The 16042-nt window shown below is 45.1% G+C and overlaps 1 protein-coding gene across 6 annotated transcripts in view; it reads left to right on the forward strand.

Moving 5' to 3' along the window:
* LOC8032044 (intersectin-1) overlaps nucleotides 1-16042 on the forward strand; it is a 73229-nt gene that overhangs the window by 22364 nt on the left and 34823 nt on the right. For 4 of the 6 annotated variants that reach the window (XM_029987659.3, XM_029987661.4, XM_029987663.4 and 1 more), the window contains exons 22-26: nucleotides 2225-2311; nucleotides 3966-4007; nucleotides 6959-7105; nucleotides 8466-8592; nucleotides 10842-11021. In XM_029987659.3, coding sequence (XP_029843519.2) covers nucleotides 2225-2311; nucleotides 3966-4007; nucleotides 6959-7105; nucleotides 8466-8592; nucleotides 10842-11021 — 583 coding nt within the window. The remainder of the gene's footprint in view (nucleotides 1-2224; nucleotides 2312-3965; nucleotides 4008-6958; nucleotides 7106-8465; nucleotides 8593-10841; nucleotides 11022-16042) is intronic. The other 2 variants (XM_029987662.4, XM_040500674.2) reach the window with 1 other exon arrangement.

Here is a 16042-nt window from a genome sequence, read left to right on the forward strand (position 1 = left end):
CAACACAAAGCAAGATTTATTTGCAAACACAGTCTGAGTTAAGACTTACCTACGTCGCTGATAACGACCTCAGTCCGGATCGGTCCTAGCATCGCTGTTCGTCGTAGGTGACGCAACGACCGCGGGCTGCGCGAACGCACTCTAGTTGTGCGCACGCGAAACCGGCTCAACGACAGTGTGACTAGCGTCTGAGAGATGGCGCTAGGCTGCCTAGGGCGCCTTAGGGCGCTTGGAGCATTAAAGGACTCTGGCCAAATGGAGCAGCGCGGCGCCGGAAAAGGCGGGTGGCGGAGAGCGCGTGCATCATGCCGGTTTCGCGAGCAGGCAACTTTCGCCGCTGCATTTTTGGGGGTGCAAGGATTACGCGAATAAATACGGTACTGGGAGTTTCCTCCCATAGAGACGCATAGAATGAGACTTGATGGGAGTTTGAATTATCTGCAAGTTTGAATTAGTGAGGGTTGACTGTAATCTGGTTTTATGTGCAGCCCCTCCCTTCACAAGAGCCTGTGTTTGAGATTGTTTCCCCATTTTTATCTCTGGGGGCAGGGATTTCGGACACTGGGCTATAGACCACGAAACAGTTCCTATGGACCATGAAGCAGGCCATTGCAGAAACAGGCGTCTGAGCGGTGCCGTTTTTTGGCATTTGTGCCTCTGGCATGTGGTTCGCTCGCTTTCCGATGCAACCGACGTTAGCATGCTGGGGTGTGGAAGTTGCGCTCTGGGCTGTGGATTTTATAAACATTGGAATAGTGTATACTCGCTTAGTAGAAAAATGTTGGGGAGCGTCTTACGAGTGCGCGACTATCAAGCAAGTGTGTGGAGACAAAATGTTTAAAATGTCGACCGAGCAAGAAATGGGATGCCAATCAGCTTGTCAGAACAGTATAGAGAATGCGTGTGCGTAAAATACCGCGTTAGTGCCCACTTCAATCAAGCGCCCACTATTAACATTTTCCAAACTTGGCACTTCTGCAAATTATATATTAAGCGCAGGATTTGACCGTACAAGCACCCATGTCTAGATTATGTCAGTTTTCAGTGAAAGTAGGGTGGGCGCGTCCCCGATATTTTACGGTAAGCATACTGTTTTGGAAAACAGCTCTTCTGTGCAGGTACTCAGGCAACAGCAGCTTTTTCATAAGGCTCCTAACAAACCCTCAGATTAAATGGTACTATGCTTAAATTCAGATTGTTTCATAGTTTAGGTCTTGTTGTCTAAGTTATAGGAGCTGTGCAACGATTTTAACGTTGAAAGAATTGGCATCTTCTGCTTTTGATATTGTTCACCTTGTCACAAATGACAGAAAACAGACCTTTTTCATAGAAATGTTGCGATTCCGCCGCATAATAGTGAGGCAAAACTTAGAATATTCCCTGACCTGCAGCCGCGAGCGGCGACCATGAGAAACACGCGGCATGACGTCAATGGGGAATCTTGTAGAAAGATAGCAAGTTGTGCAAATACCTGCTCGATAAAAGGTAACTTTTCTATAAATCTTGTCGTTCCAACATATATATAAATGCGTAAAAAACCTGGTATCATCGACAAAGCTTTTATTATACGGAGTTTTAGTGGCGCCATCTATCCTAGGTCTACAAAACCGTCGGCTCTATCTGCTACCGCGAACAGCCACCAGAAGCTGGAGGGGGAGGGGGACAGGGCCGGACGGGTATGGCCGAATCCGGATGAGACTTTCTCCTTTCACCATATTGTTCGCGCGGCGCCCGCCAGCACGTGGTCACGCGGTCGCGAGCGGATGAGTTCTCGCTGCTCACTGATGGCTCTAAAGAGAGAACTTGGCCGGAACCCCGCGCCTACCCCATTATTGTCACTGCGCTCGTGACCCGGAAGACGATGTACGAGTTGAGAGGCAGCAAAAACCTGGATCATTTTCATTTTTTAAAATAAAAACTAGGGTATCCAGGCAAAATCTGTTTTCTGTAGTTCACTTCGGAAGTGTCAGGCATCAACTTCCACAATTATTTAAGCAAAGCCCTGAAATTGTTGCACAGCTCCTTTAACTTTAATAAATACTTGGTTGCCACTGTGTGTGACTTAAAATTTGTATTTGAGATGTAAAGTCATTTTGAATGTCTCTCTCTGGTTTGTTTTATTCCTAAATGCAGTTTGCTATGTTCCAACCCTTGCACCCGAGTGTTTGAGGAAACAAAATGGTTGCGATGATTTGTTTATTTGAGAATCAACTGTTCATTTTAGGGCAAAAAGAACTCCATCTCTGAGGATTTCATTCCATCTGCCACCACATTGCCAACTAACGAAGAAGTGGGCCTCTCGGGACAAGAGGTAGATCTTTTGGCTTTCTGAGACACAAGTTGCGCGCTCGTTTGCGTGTGGCCAGAAGCACAAGCCCGTGAACATGGGTGAACGGCGAAGACGGACAGTCCGAGCGAAGGACTGGTCGTTCAGGGCCGATTCCTCGTGATGCCCGACAAGAAGGAATGCATGCAGTCGCTCTTTGTTATGTGGTCGCCGCTGATGCCTGTTATACTAATTTATACCAAAGCGATGGCCGGCAGTTTTGCATGTCGCCCCACTCGTTCCTGGCACTAACTCATTTTCAACTCGCTTGTGTTTGGGGAGTCCCCATACGCAACTTGCCTGTGTGTATTCTTTGTGGCTGTCTTTGACGTAAGGAGTAATGCAGGATATTAAAGGTTTGAGTCTCTGGGCTCCTTTCTTGTTGCCAATTTGTTGTCTTATTGTAAGTGTTTTGTGTTTGCTGTCATTTTTGTTAATGGGGTGTTTCAAAAGGGGTGTGTTCAATTAAAATGTGGTTTTGCTTTATTTTTTCGTTTCTAGATTTATGTTTATTGTAAAGTTCCAAAAGAACGCCCACCCGAAATGAAGAGATAAATGGTGAAAAACATGGGGTGGGCTGTCTTTAGAGATGCCACGGCTAAGCTTTGTCAAAAATTAATGATAAACACCGGGGCACCAGCTACAAATCACGTGACACGGGAACTGATACTCCAGATCGTGGACACCGCAAATTCGCGTTTCACGATGCGATAAACACACTGAAATTTGCTACAAACTCCTGTGTCACGGGAAAGGACGCCGCAGGTTGCAGACGCAGCAGATTCACGTTTTACCATACAATGGACTCGCGGAAACCCGCCAAGAACTCTGATTCCACAGGATCAAATACAGCAAATTGCAGACTCAGCAGATTCAGGTTTTATAATCCAATAAACATGCGGGAACCCGCTACAAACGTGCCTGTCACGGGAACCGATATCACGCGCGCAGATCGTGGACAAAAACGCGGAAACCCTCTATGAACTCGGTTATCAGAAATATCGGTACAGCAGATTGCGTGGCGAATGCGATTACCGTCGGACATGGCGTAACGTTCAACGGGAATCGGATGCTGAATGGATGTTTGGGAATTTTTATCTTGGATATTTAGCCAGATGAACGAGATTGGGCAATCTCTCGGGGGCGGATGTTCTCTCGGAACTTCACAGTTGCCATATTTGCATGCAATTTTAGGTGCTCTATGTGCCAAAGTCTACATTCATAAAGCAAAGTTATCGACCTCATTTTTTAATGAACGAATGTGGGAATAAAAGTCTTTGGTAAGCGTTACTGCCTTTTACTGTTCATTTCTACTTTATGAAATGATTCAACCCTAGCCGGTTTCATTCTGCATCTATATCAATAAGAATCTAGTGTTTTGAGCCATGAATTTGCGTGGGTAACGGATGTTGCGCGCAGTGCAGCCATCTTACCGACACTCTGGTCTTTAATGTTGGATTTGTTCAGTTCAGTTGCTAGAGCACTAGGGCTATGGTCGTCTGTGTGTGTGATCAAGCTTGCATTGATCTTAAGAACCGTTCGAAGCTGCGATTCAGTCTTGATGCCTGCCTTACCTGCATGCATGGTGATTGTGCCAAACTTTGCCACTAACCCTACTGAATCCCTTCTAACCATACAGCCATCGAGGCCAGACACTCCACAAAGTGATGCAAAAGCAAAGGTAAATGATTGCCTTTGTGTATGTATTATTATGCCCAGAGAAGCTGAAGTGGAAACAATCATTAAAAGGAAACGGCTCGCTATTAGTGCTGGCATGCCAGAAAAACCTTACTGTCTCATACTAAGCCGCCACCATTCTTCTGAAGGTTGGAAGTCGGTTTTGTTGCTTCAAGAAAAATAGAATTTGGGTGCCACAATTCCAGTCTGAATAGTAATGTGGCAGTTCATCTTGCAGAAATATATTTGCATTTGGTATGGAATCAAATGAGCATGTGTGACCCCCTGCAGTGTGGCGGGGCTAACTCTGAGAGACAAACACCAGATTAGTTAGCTTTGTGTCAAAATTTAATACCGCCAATTGAACGGCGCATGTGGATGTCTTCAGTTCAACAAAACTTTTTTCGTTTGCATATCTCTGGAAAACTGGTTTTCCAAAACCTGATTTGTTGCAAAGGCAACTGGAATCTTATCTGGTAGCCTAGTCTCTGGTGGACTTATTGGGTTATTTTCTTGTGTGTGTGTGTTCCTTATTCGTTTTTGAAAAACCTCGGCTGTGGAAAACAGGAAAAAGGGGACACCACCCACAAGTGGCAAGGAGGGAAAGCTTTTTATTGGTTGGCTGGCAAATAAACTGTAGCTGTGTTTAAGAGTGTGTAGTCTCCCCCTTTATTCTGTTTATCTCACTCAACATTTTCAAAGATGAATTGTTACCAGCTCACCTGTTGTTGCAGTATTTTATTGGTGTTCTTTCGCTGCACAGTTTTTTTTTAAGTCTTCAGTGACTGTTTGGGCCTTCTCGTGCGGCCTGTGGTTGTTTGAAAAAGCGAGAAAAGTAAATAAAATGCCAAAGTTCTTTTTACCACTCGAGAGCTAACTGATGTAGAGGTCCTAAGTTTGTAGATTAAGATGTTCAATTTTGCCGTGGCAGCGGAGCACATGGGAAACTGGAGAAAACCAACTTGTTAAAGCTTTTAATGGCCTTTATTCAAAGAAGGGCATAGAACTAGACAATGTATCCAAAGAGTTGAGGACCTATGTGAAACCCCTGCCACTCAAGTTGGAGCATAGCTCAATATTCATAATCAATAATAAACAGGTGCAATCAATATGTACACGTTTGCTCTGGTACCTTGATTTTCTTGCATGAAACTCTGAAAGAAGATAACATGCTTTTTCCAAGGCTTGGGTATTGTATGTTGAGTGAAATAGAAGACTAACATTGGTGCTATACGTACAATGAAAGCTAAAGCTTTGAGACGGGTGCCAAGGTATGATTAATGCAACTGTAAACTTAAATCCTAAAATTCTCTAAGAAATCGACATCAAAAAAGAAGAAGAAAAACATACAGGTTTTCTTTTTTCCCCAAAATTAAACTTTTAACGAATAAGGTACCGTAACCACTGTAGCATTATATGTTTTCAGATAAGTAAACTTATGCAAAGCTTTACATTCCTCTGCTCTCGATATCCGCGACTCGTATCTGGGGTTGTAGCCGCGATGCTCATGAATTAAAAATTAAATGTTTGGAGCAATCGAGCATTCAAAGTATGTGAAAGTTGCTTTTGTATTTGGAAGGTTGCAAGATTGTTGTGAAAATTAGATTAAGGAATTTTGTTAGAGTAGTTTTGATGATACTATTTATCCTATCCATGAGGTTGTAATATGTAATTGTTATATGCAAGTTAGATTAATCATTAGTTATCTGTGCCATGCTTCATGTAACGTAAGTGCCGTGTTTCATGTAACGTAAGTGCCATGTTGCATGTAACATAAGAACCCAGTTTTCAAATGGTGCAGCTACTTTTAGCGCAGTGGCTGAGCACACATGGGCACATTCCAACTTCTATCTATTTCTTATGTTTGATAATAATGCAAATTGCTCACCTTACCTTTCTGCTTACCTGTAGCCTGATGTTGCTTTGATGAAAAGTGTGCTGTGTCCTGTGCATTTTCAGCACCAGATTTCTTTGTTAGTGCCTTATTGTCCACAAGCACCATAATATGGTGCAGAGAGAACTCTTTGAAGGGGGTGTTTCATATTTTGAATCAGCCTGGCAACAATTGTCTGGTCTCATTGTCAGGATTAGGTTTTTTCCTCCTCTTTTAGGGGCTGATAAGGCTTTATTTTATCAGTCTGATAAGGATGGAGAGTTCCACAGTGTCAGTTAGGATATCAGCACAGGGTTTTGTTTGCCTGGATTGGGATCTACCCACTAATTAGACGAGGTACAAAAAGTATTCACTGAGCGATTGGCTCCAGTATTTTGTTTTGCAGTACGTACGGCGTGTCCCCCCCCCAAAATGTAGTGTTTCTTTAATCGCAAAAATGAACTGCCCAGATGTAGCACTAGCAGCCCAGACCAGATGCCAAAGTTTCAGAACTAACCGTTCTTATATTCAAAACTTAAAATTTTAGATTAAGATAACTGTTTGTTCAGAAACTTTGGCATCTCATCCGGACTGCTAGCGCTACATTTTGGCAGGGACGGGAGTGTTTGGTGACGCATGGTTTATTATTGCGATTAATAAAAGACAGTCTTTTTTCAGGGACACCCTGTACTTTAAATACTTTAAATTGATTATTTTGTCAGCATTAATTTTGTTTGTCTCAATTCATTTTGTTTCCGGAATACTCGGTTCTCCACACGTGGAATTTCGTAGACTTATTTACTGGCTGGCTCTAATATGTGGGCTCTAGCATTCTGCGGCTCACGAACTTTGGGTTTGACATCTTTTAATGACAAAAATTTGTTGTGCTTCCCGAAAAAAAAATTGCAGGGGACATCAGCCCTCCCCACAAGCATCGTATAAGTCAAATGTGGACTGCTTCCAGGTCTTGAGATTTCATAGCCTTCATAGTATTAGCATTGCAACATCTGCCACACTCTTGAAACCGGAAAAAAGGCCTTGCCTGCATCACCAGTACTCATCCCAAATGCCCCCTGTTTCAGAACATGAAGCTGACCAAGAAGCCGGAGATAGCGTCGGTGATTGCCCCTTACAAGGCGACCGGGCCGGAACAACTTACCCTGGAGAAAGGGCAGCTCATCCAAGTGCGCAAAAAAACGGAAGGTGGCTGGTGGGAAGGAGAACTACAGGTGCGTGCTTGCCCCTCTCGGGGGTGCCCCCTGTCGTACCTTAGTGCCCTCTCACACTCATTCGGTTAGCCCTATCGCTAAAAGCCCAGTGAGGTTGCAAACCCAGAGAACATTTCTGAATGTAAGAATGAGCCTGAGGTCTACAAACAGTGTGGTGCGTGAAAAAAAATTTGGGGGCCGTGTGACTGGGAGTTTAGCGTGGGGAGATGTTGGCGTGCAACCACAAGGACAACAAAAAGATGGAAATGTGAGAGGTTTAGTTTTCGGTCTACCGTAAGGACGGCCACCCAAAATGAAAAGATAAATGGTGAAAAACATAAGGTCCAACGGAAATCGGGGGGGGGGGCGGGGGCGGGGGGGGGGCGGGGCGGGGCGGGCGGGCGGGGGGGGGCGGGCGATGTTTCGGAATTTTTATGTTGCAGATATTTGGCCAGAAAAACGGGATGGGCGATTCCTCGGTTAAGGGCGCCCTTACCGGATTTTACGGTAGTCGCGATTGTTGAGCCTGATTACATACCAGACCCATAGGAATTTTCCTTGGAGACACTGCACTTCCAAAAAGGAAACATTTGTTTTTAAACTGCCGACATTTTCCCTGTAAAAGGAAAATTTATTCATACAGTATTTGCGTTACGAGAAATTTAGTCTACTCGCATGCCCTGTCTCTATGTGAACTGCAGTGTGATGTCAAGTATAAAAACCTCCTTTGGTCAGTCTCCCGTCGGCTGGAAGGGTGTTTGTCGCTTCGAATGTTATGAAATATTTGCTCAGTGTTGCAATGCTTAAACCAGGAATTAGCAATCCGCGGCCCGCAAGGCAGTTTCGTGCGGCCCCTGGAACGACACCAGAAAAGCACCCCTTACCCCCACCCCTTTCCCTGCCACTTCTTCGCACGGACTCGAGGACCACACAACGGTTTTTACCTCAAATGGGATTAGACGGGAACAAGGACAACTTCCAATTGGCATTATCTGGCATCTCCAAACTTGAGCAGAGAATGTCAAACGTTTTCACTGTTTTTTTGCCTTCTCTTCTCGATCTACCGTCGGGCCTCCTCCATGTCTGCTTCGTGACGGCTCTGCTCGCCGCTGCAAAAGGTTGCCAACCCCTGTCTTAAACAATATATTTTTATGTATAAGAAAAAAATGATCTAATGAAGGGTATTGTTTTATACAGAAACATCACGAGGCTATCTGATTTTTGTGGCTCATCCATGCAGTTTGAGAAATAAAAAAACATGTTTTGAGTGTCATTGGAGCTGACCATAAATGAGGAAGAGAGAGAGGCCGAGGTAAAATGTCCATCTTTGCCCCAGATGTCACAAATGCTCCCAAATAAAAATTTTTTTTCTTTTTTTTAGGTCAAAGGAAAGAAGAGGCAGTCGGGATGGTTCCCGGCATCTTACGTGAAAGTCCTCGGAGGTAGCGGTGCAAGCAGCAGCAGAAGTTCGCCTGTGCCCACTGCATTCGCTTCCAGTACTCAAGGGGGTGAGTTACATTTTAGGGGGCCTCCAGGGGTCCAATTTTGGTCAGGGTGAGGGTGAAAGCATTTCTAAGTTGTTGGTTTGATGTGGCGTCAAAGTTTTCTGCCGGGCTCGCCTAATCAACCAATTAAATTTTTCACTCATTTGTTAGTTCACGATGAGGCAGTATTTAGGCGAAAGCGTCTCACCGACGCATACAGCCATCCGACGTGCTTGTCCTTGGTACTCCTTTGTTCGCTGGTCGGCGTCAGCTTGTGTGAGGCAGGAGAACCACTTCAGATTTGCGAAAGAAGCGCAGGTTGTCAAGTTTCTCCCCATGAAATTTGTCTGGTCGGCTCTGGGGGCCACTCATTCGATCCACATACAAGCAGACTTTGCTGCAGTAAGAACTGGACAATTCTTTAGCCATTTTGTTGAGGGTTATATACATACTATATATATATATCATTTGGAACAAGTTCCTTCAGCTTGGGGTGAGAAACAATACATGGCTTGCACGAGACGTCAGTCTGTGCAGGCCATGTGACGGTCAGGCCAGAAGCGTCTCGTCATCACTGCGGAAGCTACCTTCTCGCTTGCCCTTTCCCCCATTATGTCGGACCAAGTGACGTCCGTGGAAGCTATGCATTTATGTTTAACATGTACCACTGTATGACACAGAAGAACCTCTTTTTGTTAATTCCTTTTTACGTAAAATATGTGGTCACTCATATCTCAAAAAAAGATCTGCAACAAAAAAAAAAAAATTAGAAAAAGATTTTTTTTAGTATTTGTGTTTGCATAAAGTCCATTTTACATTCTAATACATGCGACACATTCTTGTTACCTGTGCCAGTGGTCTCAGTTTATGTTTGCTTGCTATGTAAAGGTGGAGAAAAGATGCATCATCCTGTCCATCTCTTTATGTAGTCACAGCATGACTTGGTACTTACATGTGTAGTTAGTCTTGTTTCCCCCCAAAAAACATTAGGTGGCCAGTGTCTGAATTGGACATTTCGGACTGTCAAAATAGGCCCTTGTTTCAGTTGTACCTTTTTTTTTTTCTTGGGGGAGGGGGGAGGGGGGAGGGGGAGGGGGAGGGGGAGGGGGAGGGGAGGGGAGGGGAGGGGAGGGTGTAAAATTTGCATGGTGGAGGACAGACCTCCTCAGGCATGTTCACTCTTAATCTATGTTCACTTACCTTGTTTTCCTTTGTAAAAAGAGATACAGTAAGACAACCCAAAGCCAGACTTTACGTAACCCGAGACGCCACTTAAAGCAGCAATGACGTGGTTGCTGCCATCCCTTAACAAACACTTCTGTGTCTGGAATAGCCTGGATGCTTGTGCAGATTGCAAGCATCCTTGCGGGCGATGGCATTTCATTGTAAAAGAGAAAAATAAGCTACACTGTGCTCTATCTCGCGAATGTCTGTCATGCTACGGTACCTGGAACGCGTCTCCGACTGGTGTGTTTACCGCGGCCAAAAAAGTGGTCCCTCGATTTCCACCTGATGACGTCATAGAAGTGTCGTGCTGTCGCCGGTTGCGAACCTGGCGGCGTCCCAATAGCTGTGGTGTGTGTGGCAGACGCCTGTTCTGCTGGAGGTCGCTCTCCAATGCGACAGTCGATGGAAGCTAAAGCAGCCGGAAGTTGGGACGAATGGAACGCCGTGACGACAGCGACACTCACGTTCGCGTGTGGTTTTCGCCAGCATTTCTACGATCAACCACCAGGATCGCAACATGCAACAGCATGACACTCCGACGTTTTGTTGCCACCTTGGGACCACTTTTGATGTGTGGGCGGGATAGGACGCTAAACATACCAGTCCGAGACGCGCTCCAGGCACCATAGTAATGCTGCCAAATTCGTGGGCACAGGGCGTGGCTCAGGAAAGCGTGTTACGAAGGAAGCTTGGGCAAGTTGGTGGTTCATATTACCAGTAGCAACAGTGCAGAGAGACAAGGACAAAAAAAAAAGGAGGAAATGCACGGAAGGACAAACAAGGACACTGTTGTTTATCTTTCTATGTGTCTTTGTCTCTTTTTTTGCTCCGGTATCTTTTCGCTTTTGCCACTAATTCAGAAAGCACCTCGCACGTGCGAATGCTCGTGCAAATAAAGCGTTTTCCCGAGCTACAATCTCACTCCCGTGCCTTTGACAGCACCGCAGACATTTGTGCTGTGGAGTACACGGCGGAATTCGTGCACGGTCGAAGTTTCGAGTCGCACCTAGTCGTCTCACGACGGGCGCCTCGCTCTTGTCTTGCAGAGCAAGTGCGTGCCCTGTTCCCATTTGTGGCCCAACACGAGGACGAGCTGTCATTCCAGAAGGGTCAGGTGGTGACGGTGCTGAGCAAGGAGGACCCCTCTTGGTGGAAAGGGGAGCTGGGCGGACACGTGGGACTCTTCCCTTCCAACTACGTCGAGCCACTGGATCGGGCTGACAAGTGTAAGTGCCCCCTCCCTGTTCCTTTGCCGCACTGCTTGCCGGGTGCTTCTTCGAGGAACACTCGAATCGACTCCGAAGTTGCGTTTCGCAATTGAAAGATTGAGCACACGCAGCGTGGATAAATCGTGTCATTTCAGTTTGAATACATGCTTCACGGCCACGCAAGTCGGCCAAACAGTCGACGTACCAGGGTGGTTAAAAAATTATCCGCGCATCTCGTGCAAACTTTTCAAAACCCATGTCTTTTGCGAATTACCGTAAACGACTTAATTTTCGCAAGGACCTAATTTTCGCTAATTTCAAGACTTGAGAAATATTGCAAAAAATTTGTCTAATCATTACTCCACCGTAATGAATGCATAGCTTGTCGCTTCAAATGGTGAAATTTTGTGCCCGCAAAATGTTCCCTAGACCTACGCTTACCAAAATTTGCAAAATATTGAGCCTACGAAAAGAAAGTTGTTTACGGTATTGCACAGGCAGGTTCTTTTACTGATCTGAAAATGATTATTCACATCATCCACTGTCACTCGTGTATCCCACAAAGCCGGTTCACGTGCACGCTCAGTGTTGTCATTGGTCGTGGATGCGAACGGGCGTCTGGCTCCTACTTCATTGCTGACACTTGTGCGTCCTTGCTCTCTTTGCAACAAAACACTTCCAACTCGTTCGCACTTCTTTGTGGCAAAACATTTTCTTCATACTGCGTACAAAATATTGGCACCACACTAACCCTCTGACCACAAAAAATTAATCGCAGCTTGCTGCTCTTTTCTACAAATCGCAAATGGGGCAGCCGTTGTTTCTTGCACTGCAGTCACAACTGAACTGGCGTAACAAGTTCAAACTTGCACAGCAGTGAACGGAGAGATGTCGACCTCGTACAAAAATAATGAGGTCGACATCTGTTATAAGAGAGCTTTTCTACTAGGTATTTCAGCATCTTTTCCTGTCTCCTGTATTATTCTACAGTTTCCTGCCTTTTTGCGCTGATTTTAACCATGTGCTCTCTCAAGACAGCGTGGCTAATGGAAGTTTTAAGATAACTGGATTGCAGATCATTTTTTAGTCACCCTAGTAATAATCCCACTGGTACCAGGGTCGTGGGAAAGTGCAAATGAGTGGAGGGGGGGTAGTTCTGCACAATACAATCCTGATCGGAGGATTTGTTGTTTATGTGTGGGGTTCTTCCCGATTTTAACTTGACCTTCTTCAGTTGTGTTGGACCACTGCGTTTCGGGAGTGGAATTGCGATGAAAACTGTTTAGGGCCGGACATGTATATCCTGGTGAAAATAGACTTAAGGAAAATAATGAAATTTCTGTATTCATTGTTGGTTTAATTGGCAAGTTGGAGAGGTCAGTTGGCATATCGCTGTCGGTTGTTTGGCGATATTGCGCTTATTTCTGTATATTTCTAGCAACAGCCTTAGGTGAGAATGTGCGAAAGTTTGGATTTTGTTTTATCAAGTTTTGTAATACTCGCTTCACGAAGGGGCATTGTGTCCTCTGTCCTGCTTTGCTCTTAGGTACATTGCTCGGCTTTTTTTTAACCCGGCTGTGGAAAGTATACGCATAACTCCAGGCAGAGTGTTTGTGTAGGTGATTTGTGTAGATGCCCTGCATGGTTTATGGGAAATGCTGAGAACAACAAAGATTGTAATCTTTATCAAGGAGTATGCATTCATAAACTGTAGTAGGGTCATTGATTTTCCCTATGGTAACGAATACTATGTCTGCCTATTTAGAGTGTCATTGTAACTTTTCATGTACCCCAGAGCAAGATCTGACAGCTCACCCTAACATCACTTTCCTATTCGTTCATTGATAGCGAAATTAAAAAGTTTGCAGTTAGTATATACAGTCGCCGACCGATTTTTCTTACTTCGCAGGGACGGAAAAAACGTTCGATAATAGAGCAGTCCAAAAAATCGGCACATTAAATAACTTGCCTTTATTACGTCTAAGCGTGCTTAAAAAAGCCGTCAATGGGGCTTTGTGTCAGGTTACACCTCCGCTTGCGTTTGGCCACTTTCTGTTAGCTCGAGAACCGCTACCTTCTTTTCTGGCGTTACGGTCGAGTACTTTCTGTGCTTCTCAGCGACACTTTGAACAGATGGGGCCACGAGGTCCAATCCAGCGTAGTCCAGTAACACGATTCGCCGAGACGAAATGAGAGGTGCAAGTCCACGACTGCAGAATGGCGAATGAACGAAGCGAAATGGTAACAATTATGACGATAATGACGTGCAGCTGGAGAAACAAAAAGCCCTAACATAGCGTCACCTATCGGTAGGACTTGGAAGTACTCGAGTTGTAGCGCTACCAAAAACAGAATCTAAAATGGTGGCTTCTCGATGGTGTTTCCCGCTGAACGCTCACGACGATTTTGTCCAAAAAATCAAACTTTTGAACTTCAAGCTGTCCGATGCATTGGTCGTGAATATGCGCTATTTCTATCGGGTGGGTCGCGGTTCCTCCTTTAGGTTCAAAATATTGAACAAGTCCAAATTACCGGCGTCCGAAAAGTCGGTCGGCGACATCTAGGTATGTATTTTGAAAGCTCTGTTCCAGAAAAAAAAAAAAAGGGACTTTAGCAAGTATACTTTGCCGTGTACTTTGGGAGTGGTGTTGCCAGATGCGGCGGCCCAGCCGTACGTAATTTTGCCAGGTGCTTTGATTGAACAAGTAGTTGCTGAGGAAAAAGGGCTGCATTGTATACATTTTCATTAAGTAACTCCTCACATTTATTGGTGCCTACCAATGTTTCGATACCACTTGTGATAATATGTAGGCAAAGAAGAAATAGCTGTGAAGCCTTAATTTTTATACTCATTAAAGGAGCTGTGCAACGATATTCAATTGGAATGTATCTCTCTATACACGAGCTTACTGGCACACCTGGGACTCAAGGATACTCACACGCAACGCCATTGGCCAAGAAACTCCTTTGTTGCGGTGTAATTTCAAGGACAAAAGCGATCCTTTTCATTCAATCTCTCCTTTGCAAAATTTGATGACGTAACTCGGGGGTCCCAGTACACCCAAGTGACGATATTTGAATGCGGTTCATAGATTGGACCCGAGCATTGCGTGGGCACTCGACTTGGGCTCGTGACAATTGCTAGCTCGAGAAGCATTCGGGTTTTGACCGGTGTCCAATCGCTGCAACGACGACAACAGCCGAGCCATAACAATGCCTGGAACTCAGCGCGTGTCCTGCGCTTTGCCAACCCCAGCGCGTGGCTATGATCAACACTGGCGGCATATAATCGGCTCCAGATCACGTGGCCGCTTGTTCTGGCTGCGAGTTGAGGGGGTGAACGCTGCTCGTTTTTCTTAAATTTTTTTCTGGAACTTCTATTGCGTGGGGTTAAAAACGAACGCGTGTTTCATAGGTCATTAACGTTAGGGATCCGTTTTAAGCGGTATTTGCGCAAAGTACAAATATTGTTGCATTGGTCCTTTAATTAAGTGTAGCATTTTTTTTTTAATAGTTGACTAAACATTTGAGCCAAAATATGTCAGCTTTTATCTCATAAAATAAAATATTGTGTAGTAGAACTACTAGTTCAAACCTGTTTTCAGTGTTTCTTGGGAGCTTGAAGGCTTCTCCCATTTGTTGTTTGGCTAGTGTCTGCTTTCGACAAGGAAACTTTCCCTTTCCAATCGGTCATTAAAAGGTGTAGCGCAGATACTGAAGGATGACTGTGATGTGTTGTAAGGGTATAGCTCATGCTAAGAGTCGAGACCACTGTAGACTAGTGTTCCAATATATTGTTTTAATTAAGAGAACCTGAAACATTTTTCATGAAAACTGGGTTAGGAGCAGGGGCGGATTTAGAGGGGGGGTCCAGATGTCCTGACCCCCCTCTTGATTTCTGCATGTGTAAAGTTTAGGGCGTGAAATGAGGGAGAGGGGGAGGGGGTTCCTAAACAAATGAAACGCTCAACAACAACTGACTCCCCCCTCAGGAAATTCCTGCATCCGCCCCTGGTTAGGAGTGGCCTTTTATACCCTTATGTCCCCTGAATTTTGATATCACAGAGAAACCAAGTTGTTGTGTTTGAAGCATGTTGGTGTTACTATGTTTTGTGTTAGTAATTACTAAGAACACTGCTGATGTTGCCTCACTTATTTTTGATTAGGGAAGTCCAAATGGAAGCTTTTTAACTTTAAAGATTATGCCATGCTGTGTGCAGCAGTAAAGCAAATGTGTAAACCTTCAGAGTCTTGGTACAAATGGGGGCTTTGCTTGAGGAACATTGTTTTTTATGTTGTGCTTAAAATTACAGTTGTGAGAGTTAACTTGCTTACCAGACGACTGACCTTGCTGGTTTCTGGTGCATAATGGGGAGGGGGGAGAGAATTAACCACCAAACAATGTCTGTACTCTGTTTCATAAATTGTGTGCCAAGGCCTCATTGTGTTGCTTCTTTCTGCACTAAAGGCTGTAACAGCTGAGCATGTTTCAAACACCTATTAAACATGGGGACAGACAGCACTACTAAGATCCTTAAAGTGCCCATTTACTGCAGCTGTGCGTACAAATACACTCGCAAACAATCCTTCTCACTACAATTACGGCTTCTTTTGAAAGTGGGACCTCGAAAAGTGTACAAAGCCGCTGAAGTTTGTCCTGCGACGCATGCAATGCATGGGACGGAGCACAGACATCATCTTGACCCGGTGGAAGAGGATTGCCAATTTGTATTTTCTTGAAGGTTGGGGGAGGGGAGGGGGGACTCGCACATCACTGATTTTGACTGCCAATGCCCCCCCTCTTCCTCCCCCTGCCGGTTTGGGAGGACCTTCGAGGTGACCCCAATCTCTTGTATCTTTCCGCAGGACGTCCCGTTCAAACTTGAGAGGACGCAATGTGCCGGCCCTGGAACCTACTACTCCTCCTCCATTTACCACACGCGATTCCCTCACTCCCTCGAAGCATTTGCATTCTGAATCTCTCCTCTCCGTGTTTCTGCAAAAGGGAGGGCCCCTCCCCCCTCTCGGCTCAGGGCCCG

The sequence above is a fragment of the Ixodes scapularis genome, unplaced genomic scaffold (genome assembly GCF_016920785.2).
Source record: "Ixodes scapularis isolate PalLabHiFi unplaced genomic scaffold, ASM1692078v2 PGA_scaffold2__306_contigs__length_199485367, whole genome shotgun sequence".
Classification (NCBI taxonomy): Eukaryota; Metazoa; Arthropoda; class Arachnida; order Ixodida; family Ixodidae; genus Ixodes; species Ixodes scapularis.